This window comes from Terrapene carolina, unplaced genomic scaffold (assembly GCF_002925995.2).
Source record: "Terrapene carolina triunguis isolate 2854851 unplaced genomic scaffold, T_m_triunguis-2.0 Scaffold580, whole genome shotgun sequence".
In the NCBI taxonomy this organism is placed as follows: domain Eukaryota; kingdom Metazoa; phylum Chordata; order Testudines; family Emydidae; genus Terrapene; species Terrapene triunguis.
Window position 1 is genome coordinate 3,489,948 of NW_020664931.1, and position 20,983 is coordinate 3,510,930.

A 20,983-nucleotide genomic window follows, 5' to 3' on the forward strand; every position below is an offset into this window, starting at 1 on the left:
AGAGCACCTCACCCTCCCTGATTGAACTAACCTCGTTATCTCCACACTGATTTATACCTGCCTCTGGAGATTTCCATTACTTGCATCTGAAGAAGTGAGGTTCTTACCCACGAAAGCTTATGCTCCCAATACTTCTGTTAGTCTCAAAGGTGCCACAGGACCCTCTGTTGCTTTTTACAAGGTAAAACTTATATTCCATGATACTTAATACATGCAAGCATTGATCTTCCTTGCATTGTGTAGCAGGAATGAGGCCCGGTCAAGTGATCTGGGCACAAGACAGGAAGCTAGGAATTCCTGAGTCTAATTCTGGCTTTGACCCTGACTTTCTTTGTGTCTCCATATCACTTAAACTCTCTACCTCTATTTTCCTAGTTGTAAAAACAGAATGACTTGACTTTACTAAGGGAAAACTAGAGGAAAAGCACGATACAAGAGCTAGGTGGTATTGTATGGATATTGTTTAAATAAAGATAGCATTTTTATCAATGTACTCTATACAGCCAATATAGAATTGTATAGAATTCTACTGCAGTGATATCACAGTCTGTTCAATTCTGTAGTCCTTAAAGTAACTTCTGTAGGCTCTTTAACCCTATTGGTTTAATTTTTTTTTTTTATTTCAATAGGACTTTTTCAGAAGTGCTTGCTTGGTTACAACTAGGGTTTGTTTTTAAATGATTCTGCCCCAAGTTTTCAAACAGGTCAGCACCTACGGGAGCATTCACTCTTCCGTGTGTGTGTGTGTAACCCCAATTTACATGAACATCCAAAGATTTACACTCCTGAATCAGGCTCAAAAGTGCATGCACTTATTTGAAAATTTGGGCCTCTATTGTTAGGATCACAGAGTCCTTTTTGCCTGGTGCACCTTATGAATAAATGTTTTTATTATTGTTGTTGCCTACACACTGTCTACATGCTTTGTACAATGCATGCTGGAGTTTCATAAGGACAACTTAAGAAAGTCCATAGTGGGTCAGACTAATGGTCAATCTAGCCCAGTATCCTGTCTTTTGATGGTGACCAATGCCATGTGCTTCAGAGGGAACGAACAGATCCATCCACTGTCATCCACTCCCAGCTTCTAGCAATCAGAGGCTAGGGACACCCGCCTCATGAGGTTGCATCGATGATCGTCTTTGCTAATAGCCTTTGATGGACCTTTCCTCCATGAACTTTATCTAATTCTTTTTTGAACAATGTTATACTTTTGTCCTTCACAGTATCCCCTGGCAATGAGTTCCACAGGTTGACTGTGTGTTACGTGAATTACTTCCTTCTATTTGTTTTAAGCCTGCTGCTTATTGATTTCATTGGGTGATCCCTGGTCTTTGTGTTATGTGAAAGAGTAAATAACACTTTCGCTTTCTCCACACTAGTCACAATTGTATAGACCTCTATCATATCCCCTCTTAGTCATCTCTTTTCCAAGTTAAAAAGTCCCAGTCTTTCTAATCTCTTCTCATACGGAAAGCTGTTACATACCCCTAACTCATTTTTCTTGCCCTTCTCTGCACCTTTTCCAATTCTAATATATCTTTTTTGAGATAGGGTGACCAGAAGTGCATTCAGTATTCAAGGTGTGGGCATACCATGGATTTATATAGTGGTATCATGATATTTTCTGTCTGAATATTTATCCCTTTCCCAATTGTTCTTAACATTCTGTTCGCTTTTTTGATTGCCACTGCATATTGAGTGGATGTTTTCAGAGAAGTATCCACAATGACTCCAAGATCTTTCTTGAGTGGTAACAGCTAATTTAGATCCCATCATTTTGTATGTATAGTTGGGATTATGTTTTCCCATGTGCATTACTTTGCATTAGGCTGTCAAGTGACTAAAAAAAGTAATCACAATTAAATGTGAGATTAAAAAAATTAATTGTAATTAATTGGACTGTTAAACAAGAATAGAATACCATTTATTTAAATAGTTTTGGATATTTTCTACATTTTCAAACATATTGATTTCAATTACAACACAGAATACAAAGTATACAGTGCTCACTTTATATTATTATTTTTGATTACAAATATTTGAACTGTAAAAAAACAAAAGAAATAGTATTTTTCAATTAATCTAATACAAGTACTGTAGTGCAATCTCTTTATCATGAAAGTTGAACTTACAAACGTAGAATGATATACAAAAAATAATTGCACTTAAAAATAAAACAATGTAAAACTTTAGCCCCTACAAGTACACTCAGTCCTACTTCTTGTTCAGCTAATCGCTCAAACAAGTTTGTTTACATTTGCAGGAGATAATGCTGCCCGCTTCTTGTTTACAATGTCACCTGAAAATGAGAACAGGCATTCACATGGCACTGTTGTAGCCAGCGTCGCAAGATATTTATTTGCCAGATGCACTAAAGATTCATATGTCCCTTCATGCTTCATCCACCATTCCAGAGGACATGCGTCCCTACTGATGACAGGTTCTGCTCCATAACGATCCAAAGCGGCTTGGACTGATGCACATTTTTTTTTATTATCTGAGTCAGATGCCACCAGCACAAGGTTGATTTTCTTTTTTGGTGGTTCGGGTTCTGTAGTTTCCACATTGGAGTGGTGCTCTTTTAACTCTTCTGAAAGCATGTTCCACACCTCCTCCCTCTCAGATTTTGGAAGGCACTTCAGTTTCTTAAACCTTGGGTCCAGTGCTGTAGCTATCTTTAGAAATCTCACATTGGTACCTTCTTTGTGTTTTGTCAACTCTGCAGTGAAAATGTTCTTAAAATTAACAGTGTGCTGGGTCATCATCCAAAACTGCTATAACATGAAATATATGGCAGAATGCAGGTAAAACAGAGCAGGAGACATGCAATTCTCCCCCAAGGAGTTCAGTCACAAATTTAATTATCCTTTTTTTTTTTTTTTTTAAACGAGCATCATCAGCATGGAAACATGTCCTATGGAATGGTGGTCGAAGCATGAAGGGGCATACGAATGCTTAGCGTATCTGGCACATAAATACCTTGCAATGCCGGTTACAAAAGTGCCATGCAAATGCCTGTTCTCACTTTCAGGTGACATTGTAAATAATAAGCGGGCAGCATTATCTCCCATAAATGTAAACAAACTTGTTTGTGTGAGCGATTGGCTGAACAAGAAGTAGGACTGAGTGGATTTGTAGTTTCTAAAGTTTTACATACACCTCTATCCCGATATAACGCGGTCCTCGGGAGACAAAAAATCTCACCGTGTTATAAGTGAGACCGCATTATATCAAACTTGCTTTGGCCCCCCCGTTCCTTGTTCCCTGACCGCCCCCTTCCAGAGACCCCTGTCCCTAATCACCCCCAGGACCCCACCCCCTACCCAACCCCCCTGCTCCCTGTCCCCTGACTGCTCCAACCCCCTATCTACACCCCCCGCTCCCTGACAGGCACTCACTGGCAGCGGCGGGAAGCGGAGCAACGTGGCCCCAGCCCGCTCGACTCTGCCACCTCCCAGCCGCGGCGCTCTGCTTCCCGCCACCAGTGAGTGTGGGGAGGTTGGGGAAAGGATGCCCCCCGTACTCACCTGCGGCGGGAAGTGGAGCGCCGCAGTTGGAAGCTGGCGGAGTAGAGCGGGCTGGGGCCAGGCTGCTCCACTTCCCGCTGCCGGTGAGTGCGGGGAGGTTGGGGAAAGGACGCCTTCCGCACTCACCTGCAGCGGGAAGCGGAGCGACGTGGCCCCAGCCCGCTCCGCTTTCCTTGCCCCAGCCCTGTCACTGCGAGGGGGTTGGGGAAAGGTCCTGCACTCACTTGCGGCAGGAAGCGGAGCGCCGCGGCTGGGAGCTGGCAGAGTGGAGCGGGTTGGGGCTGGGCTGCTCCACTTCCGCCGCTGCTGGAGAGTGCAGGGGGATCCCTTCCCCCAAACCCTCTCCCCCGAGCGACACGGCTGGGGCCGGGGCGAGGGAAGTGGAGTGGGCTGCTCCCGGCCCCCTGCTAATTACCCGGGCCACTCTGGGACTGCGGGGGCCCCAAAATTGCCCCCCCCCCACAGCTCCTGCCTCCTAGACTCTGGGGTGGGGGAGCCCTTGACTGCCCCCGAGACCCTCTGCCCCTTATCCAAGCCCTTGTCCCCGGCCTGGCACCCTTAACACGCTGCTCAGAGCAACGTGTCAGAGGTTTACCGCATTGTATGCGAACCAGTGTTATATCGGGTCACGTTATAGCGGGGTAGAGGTGTAGTTTTGTTTTGAGTGCAATTATGTAACAAACAAAAATCTGCACTTTCATGATAAAAAGATTTCACTACAGTACTTGTATAAGGTGAATTGAAAAATAATATTTCTTCTGTTTATCATTTTACAGTGAAAATAGTTGTAATAAAAATAATATAATGTGAGTACTATACACTTTGTTTTCTGTGTTGTAATTTAAATCACTATACTTGAAAAGGTAGAAAAATATCCACAAACATTTAATAAATTTCAATTGGTAATTCTATTGTTTAATAGTGTGATTAAAAGTGCGATTAATCGTGATTAATTTTTTGAGTTAATCACATGAGTTAACTGCAATTAATCAACAGCCCTACTTTGCATTTATCAACATTGAATTTCATGTGTCATTTTGTTTCCCAGTCACCCAGTTTTCGAGATCCCTTTGTAACTCTTTTTTAAGTCTCTAAAGAGACTTAACTATCTTGAGCAATTTTATATCATCTGCAAATTTTGCCACCTCATTGTTTATCCCTTTTTCAAGATCATTTATGAATATGTTGAACAGCACTGGTTCTGGTACAGATCCCTGAGGGACACTGCTACTTACCTCTCTTCATTCTGAAAACTGATAATTTATTCCTACCCTTTGTTTCGTGTCTTTTAACCAGTTCCTGACCTATGAGAGGACATTCCCTTTTATCCCATTACTGCTTACTTTGCTTAAGAGTCTTTGGTGAAGGACCTTGTCAAAGGTTTTCTGAAAGTTCAAGTGCACTATATCCACTGGGTCACCCTTGTCTTCATGTTTGTTAACCTCCTTAAAGAATTCTAATACTTTGGTGAGGCCTGATTTCCCTTTAGAAAGAAGCCATATTGTCTCTTCCACAACAAATCGTGTTCATGTGTGTGTCTAATAATTCTGTTTCATCCAGTTTGCTGGTATTGAATTTAAGCTTACCAGCCTGTAATTGCCAGGATCGCCTTTGGAAACTTTTTAAAAAATTGGTGTCACGTTAGTTATCCTCTAGTTATCTGTTATAGAAGCTGATTTAAATGATAGGTTACCTACCACAGTTAGGCATTGTGCAATTTTATATTTGAATTCCTTCAGAACTCTTGAGTGAATACCATGTTGTCCGGTGACTTATTACTGTTTAATTTATTGATTTGTTCCAAAACCTCCTCTATTAATGCTTCACTCTGGGATACTTCCTCAGATTTGTCACCAAAAAATGAATGGTTCAGGTGTGGGACTCTTCCTCTCAACCTCTGCAGTGAAAACTGATGCAAACATTTTTTTTTAGCTTCTCCACAATGATCTTATCTTCCTTGCATGCTCCTTTAGCACCTTGATCGTTCAGTGGCCCCAGTAATTGTTTGACAGGCTTCCTGCTTCTGATGTATTTAAAAAAAACATTTTGTGTTAGTTTTTTGAGTCTTTGGTCAGTTGTTTTTCAAATTCTTGTTTAGCATGCCTAATTATGCTTTACCTTTTGACTTGCTAGAGTTTATGCTCCTTTCTGTTTTCCTAAGTAGGATTTAACTTTCATTTTTTAAAGGATGCCTTTTTGCCTCTAACCACTTACTTTACTTTGTTTAGTCATGATGGTACCTTTTTGGTCCTCTTACTATGTTTTTTAATGTGGAGTATATATTTAATTTGAGCCTCTATTATAATGTTTTTAAAAGGTTTCTATGCAGCTTGCAGACATTTCATTTTTTGTGTCTGTACCTTTTAACTAGCTTCCTTGGTTTTGTGTAGTCCCCCTTTCTGAAGTTAAATGCTACTATGGTAGGATTCTTTGGGCTCCACAAGGATATTAAATTTAATTATACTATGGTTGCTGTTAGCAATTGGTTCAGCTATATTCACCTCTTGAATCAGATGCTGTGCTCCACTCAAGACTTAAGCATTAGTTAGCATCATGCACCTTCGCTTAGTAAAAAGCAACAGAGAGTCCTGTGGCACCTTTAAGACTAACAGATGTATTGGAGCATAAGCTTTCGTGGGTGAATGCCCACTTCGTCGGATCCCATACCACGGCTACCCCTCTGATACTTCGCTTAGTAGTAAGTCATCAGTTAACATCATGCACCTCAGCCAAATAAAGAGACTACAGCCTCTTATTTATTCAGAGATCTAGTTTTATGTTTAATTTTCTTTGAATTTCTCTCTTACTTGTGCTAATTTTCTCAGGAAAAGGAAATAATTGTATATCATTATAATCACCATTCACCGAAGTATTTTAACCTGCTAATTTTCTGTTAATGGTAACAAATTTATGTAAATTGTTCACCATGAAGATTTAATATTGATTTAAATCTCCAGAAATAGAAAAACAATATACATGGCTAATGGTGATTCAGGGCCTCTTGTATATACAAATCTCCTTGTAAACACATTTTTTTCTGCATAAACTGTTTAACTGGGCTTATTATATATTTGAAAATCTTTTTGACCAGTAAGAGACTAGGTTTCCTAAGTAGAAAGCTTAAATTTAAAAATAAAAGGTTACATGCTTAGATTTCTGATGTACCAGGGCCAAATATAATAAAAATATAAAATGATGGTGTAGTGTTAAACAGCAAGATTTTGTTTTATGAGTGTGGAGAATATGGGCCAGGGTTTATTACACAGCTTTATAGAAAAAAATCTTTATTTTATAACAGAAAACAACATTTTGCTACCAACCTGGAGATGCCTTCTGTGTCATATGCCCCAACAATGCCAGGGAGGTGCAAGAACTTCTTCATATCTTGGGACTTTCAGAAAGGAAAGAGTGCTTTGTTTGCTTAAAGATTAAACAAGCCACTAAAAAGAAAGGTAATGTATAAATGCACTATTAATCAACAAATAATGCTTGTTTGCCTATTTAAATATAATGAAAGCTCATAGGTGTGAACATTTTGGCTTGAATTTTTCAAATGTTAGGACATTTGGTCATTTAATCTTATTGGCACTTAAAAAGTAGGTGCGGGGAGGGGGTGTGCAAAACACTGGCCATGATTTTACTAGGTATATCTCTAACAATCAGAAGCCTGTCCTGGTGAAACAAACTATTTTACTAAGTTTACATTTGCAATTTTTAAATTTGTGTGCTCTTCTTTGAGTGTTCTTGGCATATTGGATATGTGCTGACTAGTGCTTTTGACCGGTGCAGCCTTCTACTAGTAATGCCTGGAAGAGCACTCCTCCTTGCCCCTTCCCTCAGTGTTTGAGCACATTCTGAGAATGGGGCTGTAAAAGGTGGTGTGGCAGTGGTTGCTGCCTCAGTTCCTTCCAGCCACATGACCAGATGTGAGCATTCTTTGGATTCAAGATCCTTAGTAAGATAGGTGCCTTACTTTTTAAATAGTTAGACATTTGTAAATAGTTAATGTTAGTATTACTGTTACTTAGCTATGGTGGATCCAAAGATCAAGAAATATAGATTTAAAAGATGTGCATCTTATCACACAGTTTTCCTGGCATCAGATACCCATGCTGCATGCCTAAAATGCTTAGGAAAAGGGCACTCTCCTACTCCTTGTACTATCTCTTGGTCTTTCACACTATGAACTAGAAGGGAGAGACAGAACAGGCTCCAGGCCCTCCTTCTACTAGAAGTCTTATCAGTTAAAATCTCCAGTTCTGAAATTTCTAAGACTTTTTTTCTAAATTTTTAAGGAAAAAAAAAAAATAGGAGTCCGGCTCCAGGCTCAGATCCTGCTCCTGGAGAAATTCTGCACCACTGTGCAATGCAGAATTTGCGCAGAGTTAATGTTCTGCACAGAATTTCATTTTCCCCCATATAATTGGCACTGCAGAGCTGCTGGCTACCACTGGGGTACACTGAACTTGGCAGAGCCCAACTCCCCGTCTCGCAGTGTGCCTGCATGGGAGATGTGGGCAGGCTGCGGTTCCCAGGTTTGCCAGCCTTGCTTGGCCACGTGGTGCAGCCAGGCTCCCACCCTATGTGACAGCTGCCAGAGCCAGCGAGCTGCACCCCATGGGGAGCTCCACGGAGGGGCTGCTGCTTTCCGAGAGGTGAGACTGAGGGTAATGGGGGAGAGGGGAGAGACACATAACTTGAGTTGTTCCGGGGGCGACTGAACCTTTAAATTGTACCCCCTCACTATGACCAGGTATGGGTTGTCTCTGCACGACAGTAACGAAGCTGGACGAGTTGGAGCCTGTGGCTGGTCTCTGAGAGGAGGGGTGTGGGTGTGTGGCCCCTTGGTTAGGCTCTCAGGGGGCTCGTGTGCGGGTGTTTGGGTCAGAGGGGTCCCACACAACCCCTTCCAGCACCCTTCAAATACCCGTTCCCAGTACACACATATCCCTCCAGAACCCTCCAAATGCCCCCTCCCAGTACACACACACACCCATCCAGCAGCCCCCAAATATCCCCTCCAACACCTCTAACTCGACTCACCTTGCAGTTCTCCCTCTTAGTTCTCCCTGGAAGTGTCCTCTATTTGGGAACTTTAATATATGGTAACCCTATGGTGGGGAGGACACAAAAACCCAAAGAATTGACTAAAGACTGGAGGAGCAGAGTTTCCCCCAAGATGTGCCCAGCGTGTGACACACCCAGACTGAGGTGCGTGACAAAAGCATAACAAAGAAACAGGAACTGGGTTGTTAGGGTTTCTTTAACTCTCTGCTCCTGGAGGAATCTTTTTTGTTGTCTGTACTATTACAGACATACTTGGTGACAGGTATTTTGAAATTACCTTGATCGATCGGTCCTTCAGCCCTCGTATAGATTGCACCAATCACAACACGTTTTCCATTCTTCTCGTATCCTGGCCTTCCTTCTCCATGTGCGGCCATGCCTTTTCATGATAAAATCTTCCCATCTCTTTGGCGGTTGGCCGAGTGGTTGTTTCCATTCCCATGGGTACCACTCAGTGACAGCTGCAGTCCATCGATTGTCAGTGAGCCTTGCTATATGCCCGGCCCATCTCATTTTATTGTGCCTGCTCTCAACAACGACGTCTTGCACTCTACTCTGCTGTCTGATCACTTCTGATTCTCAAAGACATACATTTCAAGGCCAGAAGGGACCATCATGATCATCTAGTCTGATCTTGTGCATATTGCAGGCCACAGAACTTGACCCACCCACTCCTGTAATAGACCCAGAACCTTTGGCTGAGTTACTGAAATCCTTAAATTATGATTTAAAGACTTCAAGTTACAGACACTCCATCATTTACTCTAGTTTAAACATGCAAGTGACCCATCCCCCATGCTGCAGAGGAAGGTGAAACCCCCCCAGGGTCTCTGCCAATCTGACCCGGGGGGAAATTCCTTCCTGACCCCAAATATGATGGTCATTTGGACTCTGAGCATTTTGGCAAGACCCAACAGACACACACTTGGGAAAGAATTCTCTGTAGTAACTCAGAGCCCTCCCAATTTAACGTCCCATCACCAGCCATTGTGAATATTTGCTACTAGCAGTCATGAATCAGCTACATGCTGTTGTAGGCAGTTTCATCATACATAAATTTATCAAGCTCAGTCTGAAAGAAGAGTTAGGTTGTTTGCCTGCACTGCTCCCCTTGGAAGGCTGTTCCAGAACTTTACTCCTCGAATGGAGGGGAGGGGGAGAGAGAGAGAGAGAGAGAGAGAATGTGAGTGAGAGAGAGAGATAGACAGAGACAGAGACTGTGTGAGCTGGCTGCCGGGGAAGTCTCAGAAATCAGGCGCTGTCTCTTTAAGAAAGGCACTCACTCACTCACGGTTTAGACCTCAGACTGGAGCAGCTCTGAGTCATCCTGACCCAGGCTGTCCCCTCTCCCCTGCTCTGTGGAGATGGGGTACAGGGGCGGGGGAGATGGACACCCTAAAATCAGCCCCCCTGCTCTGTACAGCCAGCAGGAAGGTCCCGGGAGCAGCTGCAGGACAGCAACGTGGCTGCAAAGCAGCGGGGGGGGAGGGGCAGCTGAACACACGCTGCTGGATGTGCACACTCTGCTAATCAACTGGGCGGCACTTGAATTTCTCCTTGGTGGGTGCCCAACCAGGTAGCTTACAGGGAACACAGATTCCAACCATTCTGGACTTGCTCCAAGAAGGCATTGACAGAGGCCTTCAGTCCAGTATCATTGCATGTCAAATGTCTGCTCTTAGTAGCAGGCTATTCGCAAAATCCTCAGGCTCCCCGGCAGACAGTCCACAAATAGCCACATTCCTTTGAGCAGTCCAATAAGCCACACCAACAGTCAGGCAGCTATTCCCAAAATGGGACCTTCTGCTAGTTTTGAGACTCTGACTTCAGCGTTGGCCTTTTATTTATCTATTAACACTTGTTTCTTAGTAGCTGTCATGTCTGCCAGGCGAGTGTTGGAACTGGCAACCTTATCTATACAGGAGCTTTACTTTGTGTTACACAAGGATAAGGTGGAGCTAAGGCCACCAGAATCCTGTCTTCCTACAGTAAATTCCTCTTTCCATACTTTCCAACAGGTTGTGATTCTTTTATTCTGTCCAAAACACAACATCCAACTGAAAAGGTGTGGCACACCTTGGGTTTTCAATACTCTTCTGATCTCTATCTCAGGCATACAGACTCCACAAGAATATTGGGCTCCCTATTTGTGTCCTTCCACCTGAAATGCAGGGATTCAGAGCTTTCAAGTTCTCCATTGTTAGGTGGATTAGAATATGTATTGTGGAAGCCTACAGATGATCAGAGATTCCTGTCCCAGAAGGGATCAAGGCTCACTTCCTGAGTTCCTTAGCAACCTCATGGCAGAATGACCAAATGTGTCCATTTCAGAAATTTGCGGAGCAGCTGTGACGAGGTTCCCAGTGTGCAACCTGGACTGTGGGACCACTGAGCCCTCCAATCCAATCAACCTGGGTGGCCTCTGACATTGTGATGCTGATGTCAAGCTCCAGGCCTCTGATAGGCACTGCACTCACACAGACATCCACAGACACCCAACTGAGTTTCATGAATGATCTCCCAGCCACTCATAAACCATCAATAGGGAGGCTCCAGCCAGTTCCCTCCAGCTCCCCAGTCTTGCACCCCAGAACTGTACCGTTTTGCACTGGTCAGAAGTCTGGCAAGTGTAAGTTTATTACCTAGTTCGCCGCTTTGCCAAAGGAAATTGGACATGCACCAGCCTTTGTAACCTGAGCTGAGATTTCCCAAGCACTTTAGACAAACTCACTGGTAAGGATAAAACATTAAAATAAATGTATTAACTACAGAAAAATTTTAAGTGATTATAAGTGATAGGCATAAAGGTCAGAGAGAGTTACCTTAAGAAAATAAAAAGTAAACACATATTCTAAATCTTAAACTTTTAGTCTAAGCAAGAGTTGAATCAAATAGCTTTTCTCACCCTAACAGATGGTACAAACAGGCTATAGTTCCTCAACAAAGGCTGGGAATAACTTCCAACTTGGGATCAAACTTCCCTAGTTCAAATTCTTTGTCTTTCTGATGTTCTTCCAGCTGTCGAGATGTGGGGGAGAGAGGCCCATTGATGATGGCACTCTCTCTTTTTATCCCTTCTTCCAGCTACTAGAAAGATCCTTGCAGTTATGTGGGGGTCAGGCAGTTCCCATTGGTCAATCAGTTTCCATTGTGCATGTGCCTTCTCTGGAAGCCTCTGGGATAGTGGATTGTGTGTTGATGAGCCAATAACAACTATCTGGCTATCGATGGCTACTCCTTTGTTGTAACTGAAAGGCTGGTTGTGGCTGTTCCCAACCTCACAACATATTTCAGTAACACTTATAGTAATACTTCATAACTTCACAGACAATGATAGTACATACTATCCAACAGATTATTATTGTTCAACAGATCTAAACTTACAAAATGATACCTCGCAAGGCATACTTTGTTTATAATCATATAATCATATCAAAGTGGTGAATATGGGGGTTCCAGGGTGCGACTTTGATGTACAGAGTGTCACTTGGTCTACAATTTAACACCTTCATTAAACATTACAAAGTGGACCTTTTATCTTCTGCAGAGACCTCCTTTGGCAGGCAAGTGCTGCAGGCAGTGGCCAAGAAATAGACTTTTGAGAGAGCTCACAAAAAGGGGGATACTTCTTTCCTATCAGACTTGTTTCATAACCCTCCCTACATCTGTTCGCTGCTCGCTACTTCCCAGCATTCAGAATTGTGGGAGATGCTGTGCTGTAGAACAGAAGATTTCTTATTGATAATTTTCATTCTGCTCGCAGCATCTTCCACAATTCTACCCACCCTGGATGGCTCATAACTTAAGAGTCAGATAGAACTAAATAGAACCGTTACCATATGACTGTCTTCCTTGGTCTAATGTACATAGTTATTTCATTATCTCTGGAATATCTGCTAATGATGTTATGTAAGTTTTATAGCTTGGGAATAGTGGGAGCAGAGGAGGTGTGGCCAGAGCATATGGTGCCAAAACGCTGATCTGCTTCTGTGAGCTTCAGGGAGCAGCCCAGATGTCCAGAATTGTGGCCTGTGAATTTTTCTGTGCTAGCAGAAATTATTGTTAAGAAATTTTCCATTCTGTGCACTAAGGTCCACAGATCCATTACAGTTGGTACTTTACGCTGTTTGCATCTTGGGGGCAGAACTGGACCTGTCAGTCACTGGCAGCAGAGGTTTGCCCCACCCTCTGAAGTTTCCTCAAGATTGTTCTGCCCTCCGACTGGCCAGTGGCTCAGCCAGACCTTGCAGCTACAGGTCTTTTCTGAGGCAAATGTCAAACTTTATTTCAGATATTTAGACTAATGGGCTGAGTAATGTGTCTGTCTAATTCCCAGCCAGGTCCAAAGGCTGTGTTTGCCTTTTGAGGAGTGTTTCCTCAGCTCTGCTTCTCCTCCTGAGACATTTGCAGCAGATGACGTTGTTTGAGGGAGCGAACTAAGCTGAGAAAAGTCAGAGGCAAAAGGAAGGGGTCTGTGTTTCTGCCCTATTTCTCCTCCCTAATCCTGCCTTCCCCTCGAGAGAAATCCCACTGAGTTGAGAGTAAGACCTCACACTGTATTAGCAGCTGATGAGCAGTCATTCTGTGCAGCTTTAGTGTTATTTTGCAGTGTGGCTGCTCTCGCTGTAACTAGGTTAACTCGAGAGGAGTTCACTTGAGCTAACTGCAGTAAAAACATAGCCTTAGAGGTCAGTGGGGTGTAGCAGAGTTGCAGCTTCCACAATCCATAGACCTCCCAAACCCTCCCATCATAATGGAGAGCATAGGGGAAAACTCTGGAGAGCTTCTCTCCATGGAGATTTTTCCATCACATGGGAGGTGGCAATAAGGCCTTGAAAATTCAGCAGTAAAGCATATAGTAATGTGTGTTTAACAAACCCTATTATTTTATTTCATACCTTCAATAAGCTTGAGTTCTATGGTAGGTTCTTCACTAGAGAATTTTGACTAGCTATTTAATAAAAAATAATTCAGAATATGGAGTACAGTTTAACTCTGATATTTCTTTAAAGAACAAATGCATTGTGAAATTATTGCTGGCTTTAATTAATTAATTAACTAATTAATTTCCATTTCTCCACTCCACAGGAGCAGCTCTGCCAGAGCATATACCTGAAGGAAGTACCGTGGAATTTATTCTTACCTGGAGTCTGGAAATAAGAGCAGTTCCCAAAAAGGTTTTTATATCTTGCTTCGCTATTTTTAAGAAAAGATCTTATAGATTTCAAGGCCAGAAGGGACCATTGTGATAATCCAGTCTTGACCATAACACAGGTTATAGAACTATCCCAAAATAATTCCTAGAGCATATCTCTTGGAAGAACATCCAGTCTTGATTTAAAAATTTCTGGTGATGGAGAATCCACCATGACCCTGGATAAATTTTTGCAGTGGTTAATTACCCTCACTGTTAAACATGTACATCTTATTTGCAGTTTGAATTTGTCTAACTCCAAATTCCAGCCATTTGATCATGTTATATCTTTCTTTGCTAGACTGAAGAGCCCATTATCAAATATTTGTTCACCATGTGGTTCTTGTAGACTGTAATCACGTTACCCTTTAGCCTTCTCTTTGTTAAGCTAAATAGATTGAGCTCTTTGAGTCTGTCACTGTAAGGTATGTTTTATAATTATCTCTTGGCTCTAGATCGACAAAACCTGTTCAAACTGCCAGGATGCCACATTTTCATGTCCGTTTCTATTTCCACGATGCTCCTCTTCACATCTAGGCATGAAAGAAAGCAGATGCCTATATAAAGGGCACTCTTTGAAGCGTGTCCCTGTGGTTGCTCCACTTTAGGTGAATCTGTGCCCCTGCACTTGTAATCAGAGATTTTTAGTAGTGCCTGGTTGGGTCGCTCATGCGTTGTCCCTATCTTGCACCACCTCAGGTGGTTACATAGCGCTGTGCGACCAACCCTCCCTCAGTTCCTTCTCTACTGCCCTCAGTTTGAGACGGCAGCATCTGACAGAGGTTCCACATCACCCTCTCAGAGGAAGGAGCACTCCTCCAAAAAGGTGACAGAGAAATGGGGTCCGACCTCCCCTTCTCAGAAACCCATGAAAAAGAGACATTCCCCAACACGTCAGACCCCATCGGTACTGACCACACTGTGAGACCATCTACCTCAGGCAGCGTGACCATCTGGTACCGTGGGTACCGTGCGAGCCAAAGACCCTAAGCGTCTGGCTCAGAAAAAGGCAAAAAAGGGAAACCTGCCATCCTTGCCTCATTACTGCTGGAGCCACTCAAACATGCAGCACCAAGCTGCTCAGCAGTACTACAGTCTGTGGCACCACTGTGACGTTCCCCTCTGGTCTTTTCTAGACCAGTGATCTGCTAGGTCACTCCAATCCTTGACTCTGGGAGCCAGCCTTACCCTGCTCTGCTGTGAGAACCCCCACACCTGAGCTGTTCATGCACAGCCTCTGGCATGTAAGCTGCTCCTTGTATTGTGCAACCGAATGACACTAGCCAATATCTCTGGTCCCAGACACAACCCTAGGAACCTCCATCTTGCAGTGTCCAGTTATGCTTGCTGGACACTGCAAGCTTATATGAGTTCATCAATTTAACAAAGAAATTGATATGCACCAGGCTTATTATCCCAAGGGGAGTCTCTGACATGCTTCAAACCAAACACTGCTTCAGGTAGAATAAACAGATTTATTAACTACAAAGATAGATTTTAAGTGATTATAAATCAAAGCATAACAAGTCGGATTTGGTGAAATGAAATAAAAGCAAAATGCATTCTAAGCTGATCTTAACACTTTCAATGCCCTGACAAATTTAGATGTATCTCACCAGTCTGGCTGGTTGCCCTTCAGCCAGGCTCTCCTCTATGATCAGTGCTTCAGTTGCTTGGTGGTGATGTCTGTAGATGGAGGTGGAAGAGAGAGGAAGAGCATGGCAAATGTCTCTCCCTTTTATCATGTCCTTTCTTCCCTCTTGGCTTTGCCCCCTCCCACACCCCTCCAGAGTCTAGTCAGCATTTCCTCATCGCAGTCTCAAACTGACCAAAGGAAGGGGGGTGACTCACTCGAGAGTCCAACAGATCCTTTGTTGTTGCCTAGGCCAGTGTCCTTTGTTCCTGTGAGGATGGGCTGGGTTTGTCCCATACCTGCCCTGATGAAGTGTGAACTGCCCCTCTGCTTCTGGAGAGTTTTTGCCTGGGCTTGCTTTAAGTCATGAGGACACATTTTCAGCCTCATAACTATATACTGTGACAAAGTTCCTCCTCTATCTTGGTGGGTCCTGCGCTTATTGGCTGATTTTCTTGCCTCAGAGATTCACCATGTGGGTTGGAGAACAGCCCAGAGACCTTCCCCTCTGGAAGAACCCACAGTCCAGGTCAATTGGGAAGTTTGGGGGAAACCCGGGCCCGCCTTCTACTCCGGGTTCCAGCCCAGGGCCCTGCGGACTGCGTCTGTCTATAGTGCCTCCTGTAACAGCTGCATGACAGCTACAACTCCCTGGGCTACTTCCCCATGGCCTCCTCCAAACACCTTCCTTATTCTCACCACAGGACTTTCCTCCTGGTGTCTGATAACACTTGTGCTCTTCAGTCCTCCAGCAGCACACCCTCTCACTCTCAGCTCCTTGCGCCTCTTGCTCCCAGCTCCTCACACTTGCACCACAAACTGAAGTGAGCTCCTTTTAAAACCCAGGTGCCCTGATTTAGCCTGCCTTAATTGATTCTAGCAGCTTCTTCTTAATTGGCTCCAGGTGTCCTAATTAGCCTGCCTGCCTTAACTGGTTCTAGCAGGTTCCTGATTACTCTAGTGCAGCCCCTGCTCTGGTCACTCAGGGAACAGAAAACTACTCATCCAGTGACCAGTATATTTGCCTTCTACCAGACTCCTGTATCTCACTGGTCTGGGTCTGTCACATATCCCTCCCCCCTGCTCAACGCCAAGGGGTTGGGCAGCTTGGGATGCCAGACAGTGCACACGTGACAAGCCATCGGCGTTGCCATGACGGCTCCCTGCTCTGTGTTGCACACGGAACTGGAAAGGTTGGAGGGATAAGAACCATCTGGTCACCCTTGTGTTCTTCTCCTTGTTCCGCTGCATCCATTGAAGAGGGTCATGGTCAGTCACGAGGACAAATCTGCGCCCGAGCAGGTAGTAGCGCAATGTTTCCATGGCCCATTTTACAGCGAGGCATTCTCTCTCCACCACTGCATATTTTTGTTCCCTTGGAAGGAGGTTCCGACTGAGGTATAGAATTGGGTGTTCCTCCTCCCCGACCATCTGTGATAGAACGGCCCTCAACCCTACTTCCGATGCATCCGTCTGCAGGATAAACTCCTTGGTGAAATCAGGGGCTATCAGTATGGGGTTACTGCAGAGGGCAGTCCGTAGGTCTGTGAATGCTTCCTCTGCTGCGTCAGACCATCTCACCAGATCAGGTCCACGGGCTTTCACTAGGACTGTCAGGGGGCTTGCCCTTGTGGCAAAGTGGGGGATAAATCGTCAGTAATACCCCACCACACCTAGGAACGCCCGGACTTGTTTCTTGCGACTTGGTCCGGGCCAATTTTGGATGGCCTCTAATTTGTTCACTTGGGGTTTTACCAGACCTTTTCCCACAATGTAGCCAAGATATTTGGCCCCTGTAAACCCTACAGTGCACTTGGCAGGGTTTGCTGTAAGGCCAGCTCGCCTGAAGGTATCGAGGACTGCCTCCACCTTCTCCAGGTGGGTTTCCCAGTCTGGGGTATGAATGACCACATCGTCCAAGTAGGCAGCAGCATAACTGTTATGCGGGCGTAATAGCTTGTCCATGAGGCTCTGGAAGGTAGCTGGGGCCCCATGTAGTCCAAAAGGGAGGATAGTATATTGAAAAAGACCCTCTGGTGTAGAGAACGCAGTCTTTTCCTTTGCGTCTTCTGCAAGGAGAATCTGCCAGTACCCCTTTGTCAAGTCTAGGGTAGTCAAGTACCGGGCATTACCCAGACGGTCCACTAGCTCATCTATGCGAGGTATGGGGTACGTGTCAAACTGGGATACTTCATTTAGTCGCCGGAAGTCGTTGCAAAAATCTTGGTGCCATCAGGTTTGGGCACCAGCATGATTGGGCTGGACCACTGACTGTGGGGTTCTTCGATGATCCCCAACTCCAGCATTTTTTTTACTTCTGCTTTTATTTCCTCCCTTTTTGCCGCTGGCACCCGATAGGGCCTCATTGTTACTCTGGCCCCAGGGTTCGTGACGATGTGGTGATATGTCTCGGTTGTTCGACCCGGTTTTGTCGAGAACACATCTTGGTTCCGAAAGATTATCTCAGACACCTCATTCTTCTGGTCTGGTGTTAAATCGGGAGACACTGTCACCTGTTTGGAAGGCTTGTTTTCCTGGGTTAGGTCTTTTTGGATCATTGTGCATGCCTCTTGTGCATGCCAGGGTTTCAGAAGGTTAACGTGATAAATCTGTTCTTGTTTTCTGCGTCCTGGCTGCCGCACCTTGTAGGTTACTTCCCCCACGGGTTCAACCACCTCATAGGGCCCCTGCCATTGGGCCAGAAGCTTGCTTTCTGCCGTGGGTACCAACACCATAACCCAATCCCCTGGTTGGAACTATCGCACTTTTGCTTGGCGATTGTAATGGGTTCGCTGGGCCTCCTGTGCCTTCTCCAAATGTTCCCGTACAATAGGGGTAACCCGGACTATCCGGTCTCGCATCTGCATTACATGCTCCATTATATGTCTCCCCTCATTGGGTTCCTCTTCCCAGATCTCTTTGGCGATATCTAGTATGCCACGGGGGTGACGCCCGTATAATAACTCGAAGGGGAAAAACCCAGTTGAGGCCTGAGGTACCCTCCAGATAGCAAACATCAGGTAGGGTAGTAGGGTGTCCCAATCCTTCCCGTCCCGACTTACTATCTTCCTTATCATAGCCTTGAGGGTTCGGTTAAACCTTTCTACCAACCCATCAGTCTGCGGATGGTAGACTGAAGTTCTCAGGGTATGTATATGGAGCAGCGTACAGAGGTCCTTCATTAGCTTTGACATAAATGGGGTTCCTTGGTCGGTTAATATTTCTTTCGGTAGCCCCATTCAGGGAAAGATCCCCACCAGCTCTTTGGCTATAGTTTTAGAGGCCGTGTTCTGCAGGGGGACGGCTTCTGGGTAGCAAGTAGCATAGTCCAAAACAACAAGTATATATTGGTGGCCCCGAGTCGTCTTCTCCAGGGGTCCCACTAGGTCCATGGCTATTCACTCGAAGGGGACCTCTATGATGGGAAGGGGTACTAAAGGTGCCATCAAGTGGCGATGGGGACTGTGCAGCTGACACTCTGGGCAGGAGGCACAGTACCTCCGCACTTCTTCATGTACTCTGGGCCAGAAGAACTGTCGTAGGACTCGTGCCAGGGTCTTCTCTACCCCGAAATGCCCCCCAAAAAGATGACTATGAGCAAGACTTAATACAGCGTTCTGGTGTTTTTGAGGTACTAGGATCTGCTGTACCTTCTGCCCCTGTACTGGTGCAACCCGGTATAAGAGATCCTTCTTTATTATGAAGTAGGGTCCTGGTCCCTGGGTTTTCCCTTCCACGGGGACCCCATCTATTTCAGTCACCTCCTTCCTAATGTTGTCATACCTTGGGTCTTCTGCCTGGTGCCGTCCAAAATTTCCTCTCCCGGGGCTAATCTGCCCAAGATCTAGGGGCCCAGTCTCTGTTGCCTCTACTGGTTCAGAAGCATTAGGGTGGGGGTCAGACCCAGGTGCTTCTCTCTCCTGCATGGCCTCCTTTTCAGCTGCGCGCGTCCGCCTACCTACAAGAGTGACCCTCTGGCTTTGGGTCAGTATTCGGGTTCCCAAGGCCTTAGCTGCCCTTCTTTCCCTTTTTGTCTTTCTACCCTATCTGGGAGTGGAGAACAAATCTGGGGATATTTCAGAGAAGATTGGGGGTTGACAGACTGCTGTGGATGCCTCACCAATTTTAGGGTCCCCATCTTTCTCCAATCCCCCTACTGGAAGTAAGTTTCCAAACCCTGGGAAGTCCCTCCCTATGAGCACCGGGTATGGGAGTTTAGGGACTACAGCTGCTGCTACCTCAGTAATGTTCCCTTGGATCTCGATTTTTACTGGGATGGTGGGGTAGTAACTAACTGTCCCATGGACACATGTTATCCCCGTACATTTAGCCTGCAGCAGTTGACTACGCTTCACGAACTTCCCTGAGATAAGTGTGATAGCACTTCCCGAATCAACCAGTGCCGTGGTCCCTACCCCATTTAGTTTCACTGGTCTGGTATACATATGTGGGGTTAGTGAGACCCCCACAAGGTGGATTAGGGAGCATGGATCTGCCCAGTTCCCCAGGTTACACTGCATAGGCTCCTCAGCATTGGGGCACTGTGCAGCTATGTGTCCCCACTCCCCGCAGGCATAACATCTGTATGGAGCCCTAGGCGTTCCCCCGTCTCTTGGTTTGGGCAGTCTAACATCACGATCCTCTTCTCCCTCAGTGCTCCAACTCTTTGTGGCCTCTGATGGGCCTTCAGCCTCTCTCTTTTTCCACCTGGGCCCTAGTGGTGGCCCAGTCACCCAAACTTTAGGGCTTGGTGCTGCTAGTTTAACCCGGGGTTCCTCTTCCTTAACGGGTCGGGTCAGCTCCCTCGCTGTCCTTCGCCTCTCTACCAGGGCGACAACCTTGTCATAGGTGGAGGGTTCGTTCTGGCTTACCCAGGCACGAAGGTCTGGTGGTAGTCCGCTCATGTATCGGTCGATGACCAGAACCGCTAGTATCTCTTCCAGACTCCGGGATTCTGTTTGCAACCACTTTCGTGCGAGATGGATGAGGTCATACAATTGGGACTGCGGGGTTTTGTCTTCCTGGTACCTCCAACCGTGATACTGCTGGGCCTGCACTGCTGTCATTTCCCCAGATCTGGGCATGATCTCTGCTTTCAGCTGGGGGTAGTCTGCCGCAGCCTCTTCAGGCAGATCATGGTAGGCCTTCTGGGCCTCCCCACACAGGAATGGGGCAAGGATGCCAGACCACTGATCTCGAGGCCAGGCCTCCCGTAGGGCTGTCCTCTCAAAGGCCAGAAGGTATGCCTCTACATCATCCTCCTGTGTCATTTTCTGCAGCCAATGACTGGCTCGTATGAGCCGCGTCCCATCATGGCCGCGATTCAGCTCTGTAAGGGACTTTACCTGGTTTACCAGTTCCTGCAGCATCGCTCGGTCTTGAGCAGCCTGGTCCATCAGCAGGCGATTAGTCTTACTGCAGCCGCACTGCCTCCTGTTGGTCGGCTGCCTGGACACGGGTAGTCTCCTGCTGGGCCGCCGTAGCTTTTATCAGTGCCCGCACTACGTCATCCATTGTGGTGAAAAAAAATAAACCCTCTCCTTTTTTTTTTTTTTTTTT

The 20,983-nt window shown here is 45.5% G+C and overlaps 1 protein-coding gene across 2 annotated transcripts in view; it reads left to right on the forward strand.

The window, feature by feature from the left end:
* Nucleotides 1-20,983, forward strand: part of MTRR (5-methyltetrahydrofolate-homocysteine methyltransferase reductase) — a 108,818-nt gene that overhangs the window by 32,641 nt on the left and 55,194 nt on the right. For both annotated transcript variants that reach the window (XM_026659127.1, XM_026659128.1), the window contains 2 exons: nucleotides 6,829-6,982; nucleotides 13,686-13,774. In XM_026659127.1, coding sequence (XP_026514912.1) covers nucleotides 6,829-6,982; nucleotides 13,686-13,774 — 243 coding nt within the window. The remainder of the gene's footprint in view (nucleotides 1-6,828; nucleotides 6,983-13,685; nucleotides 13,775-20,983) is intronic.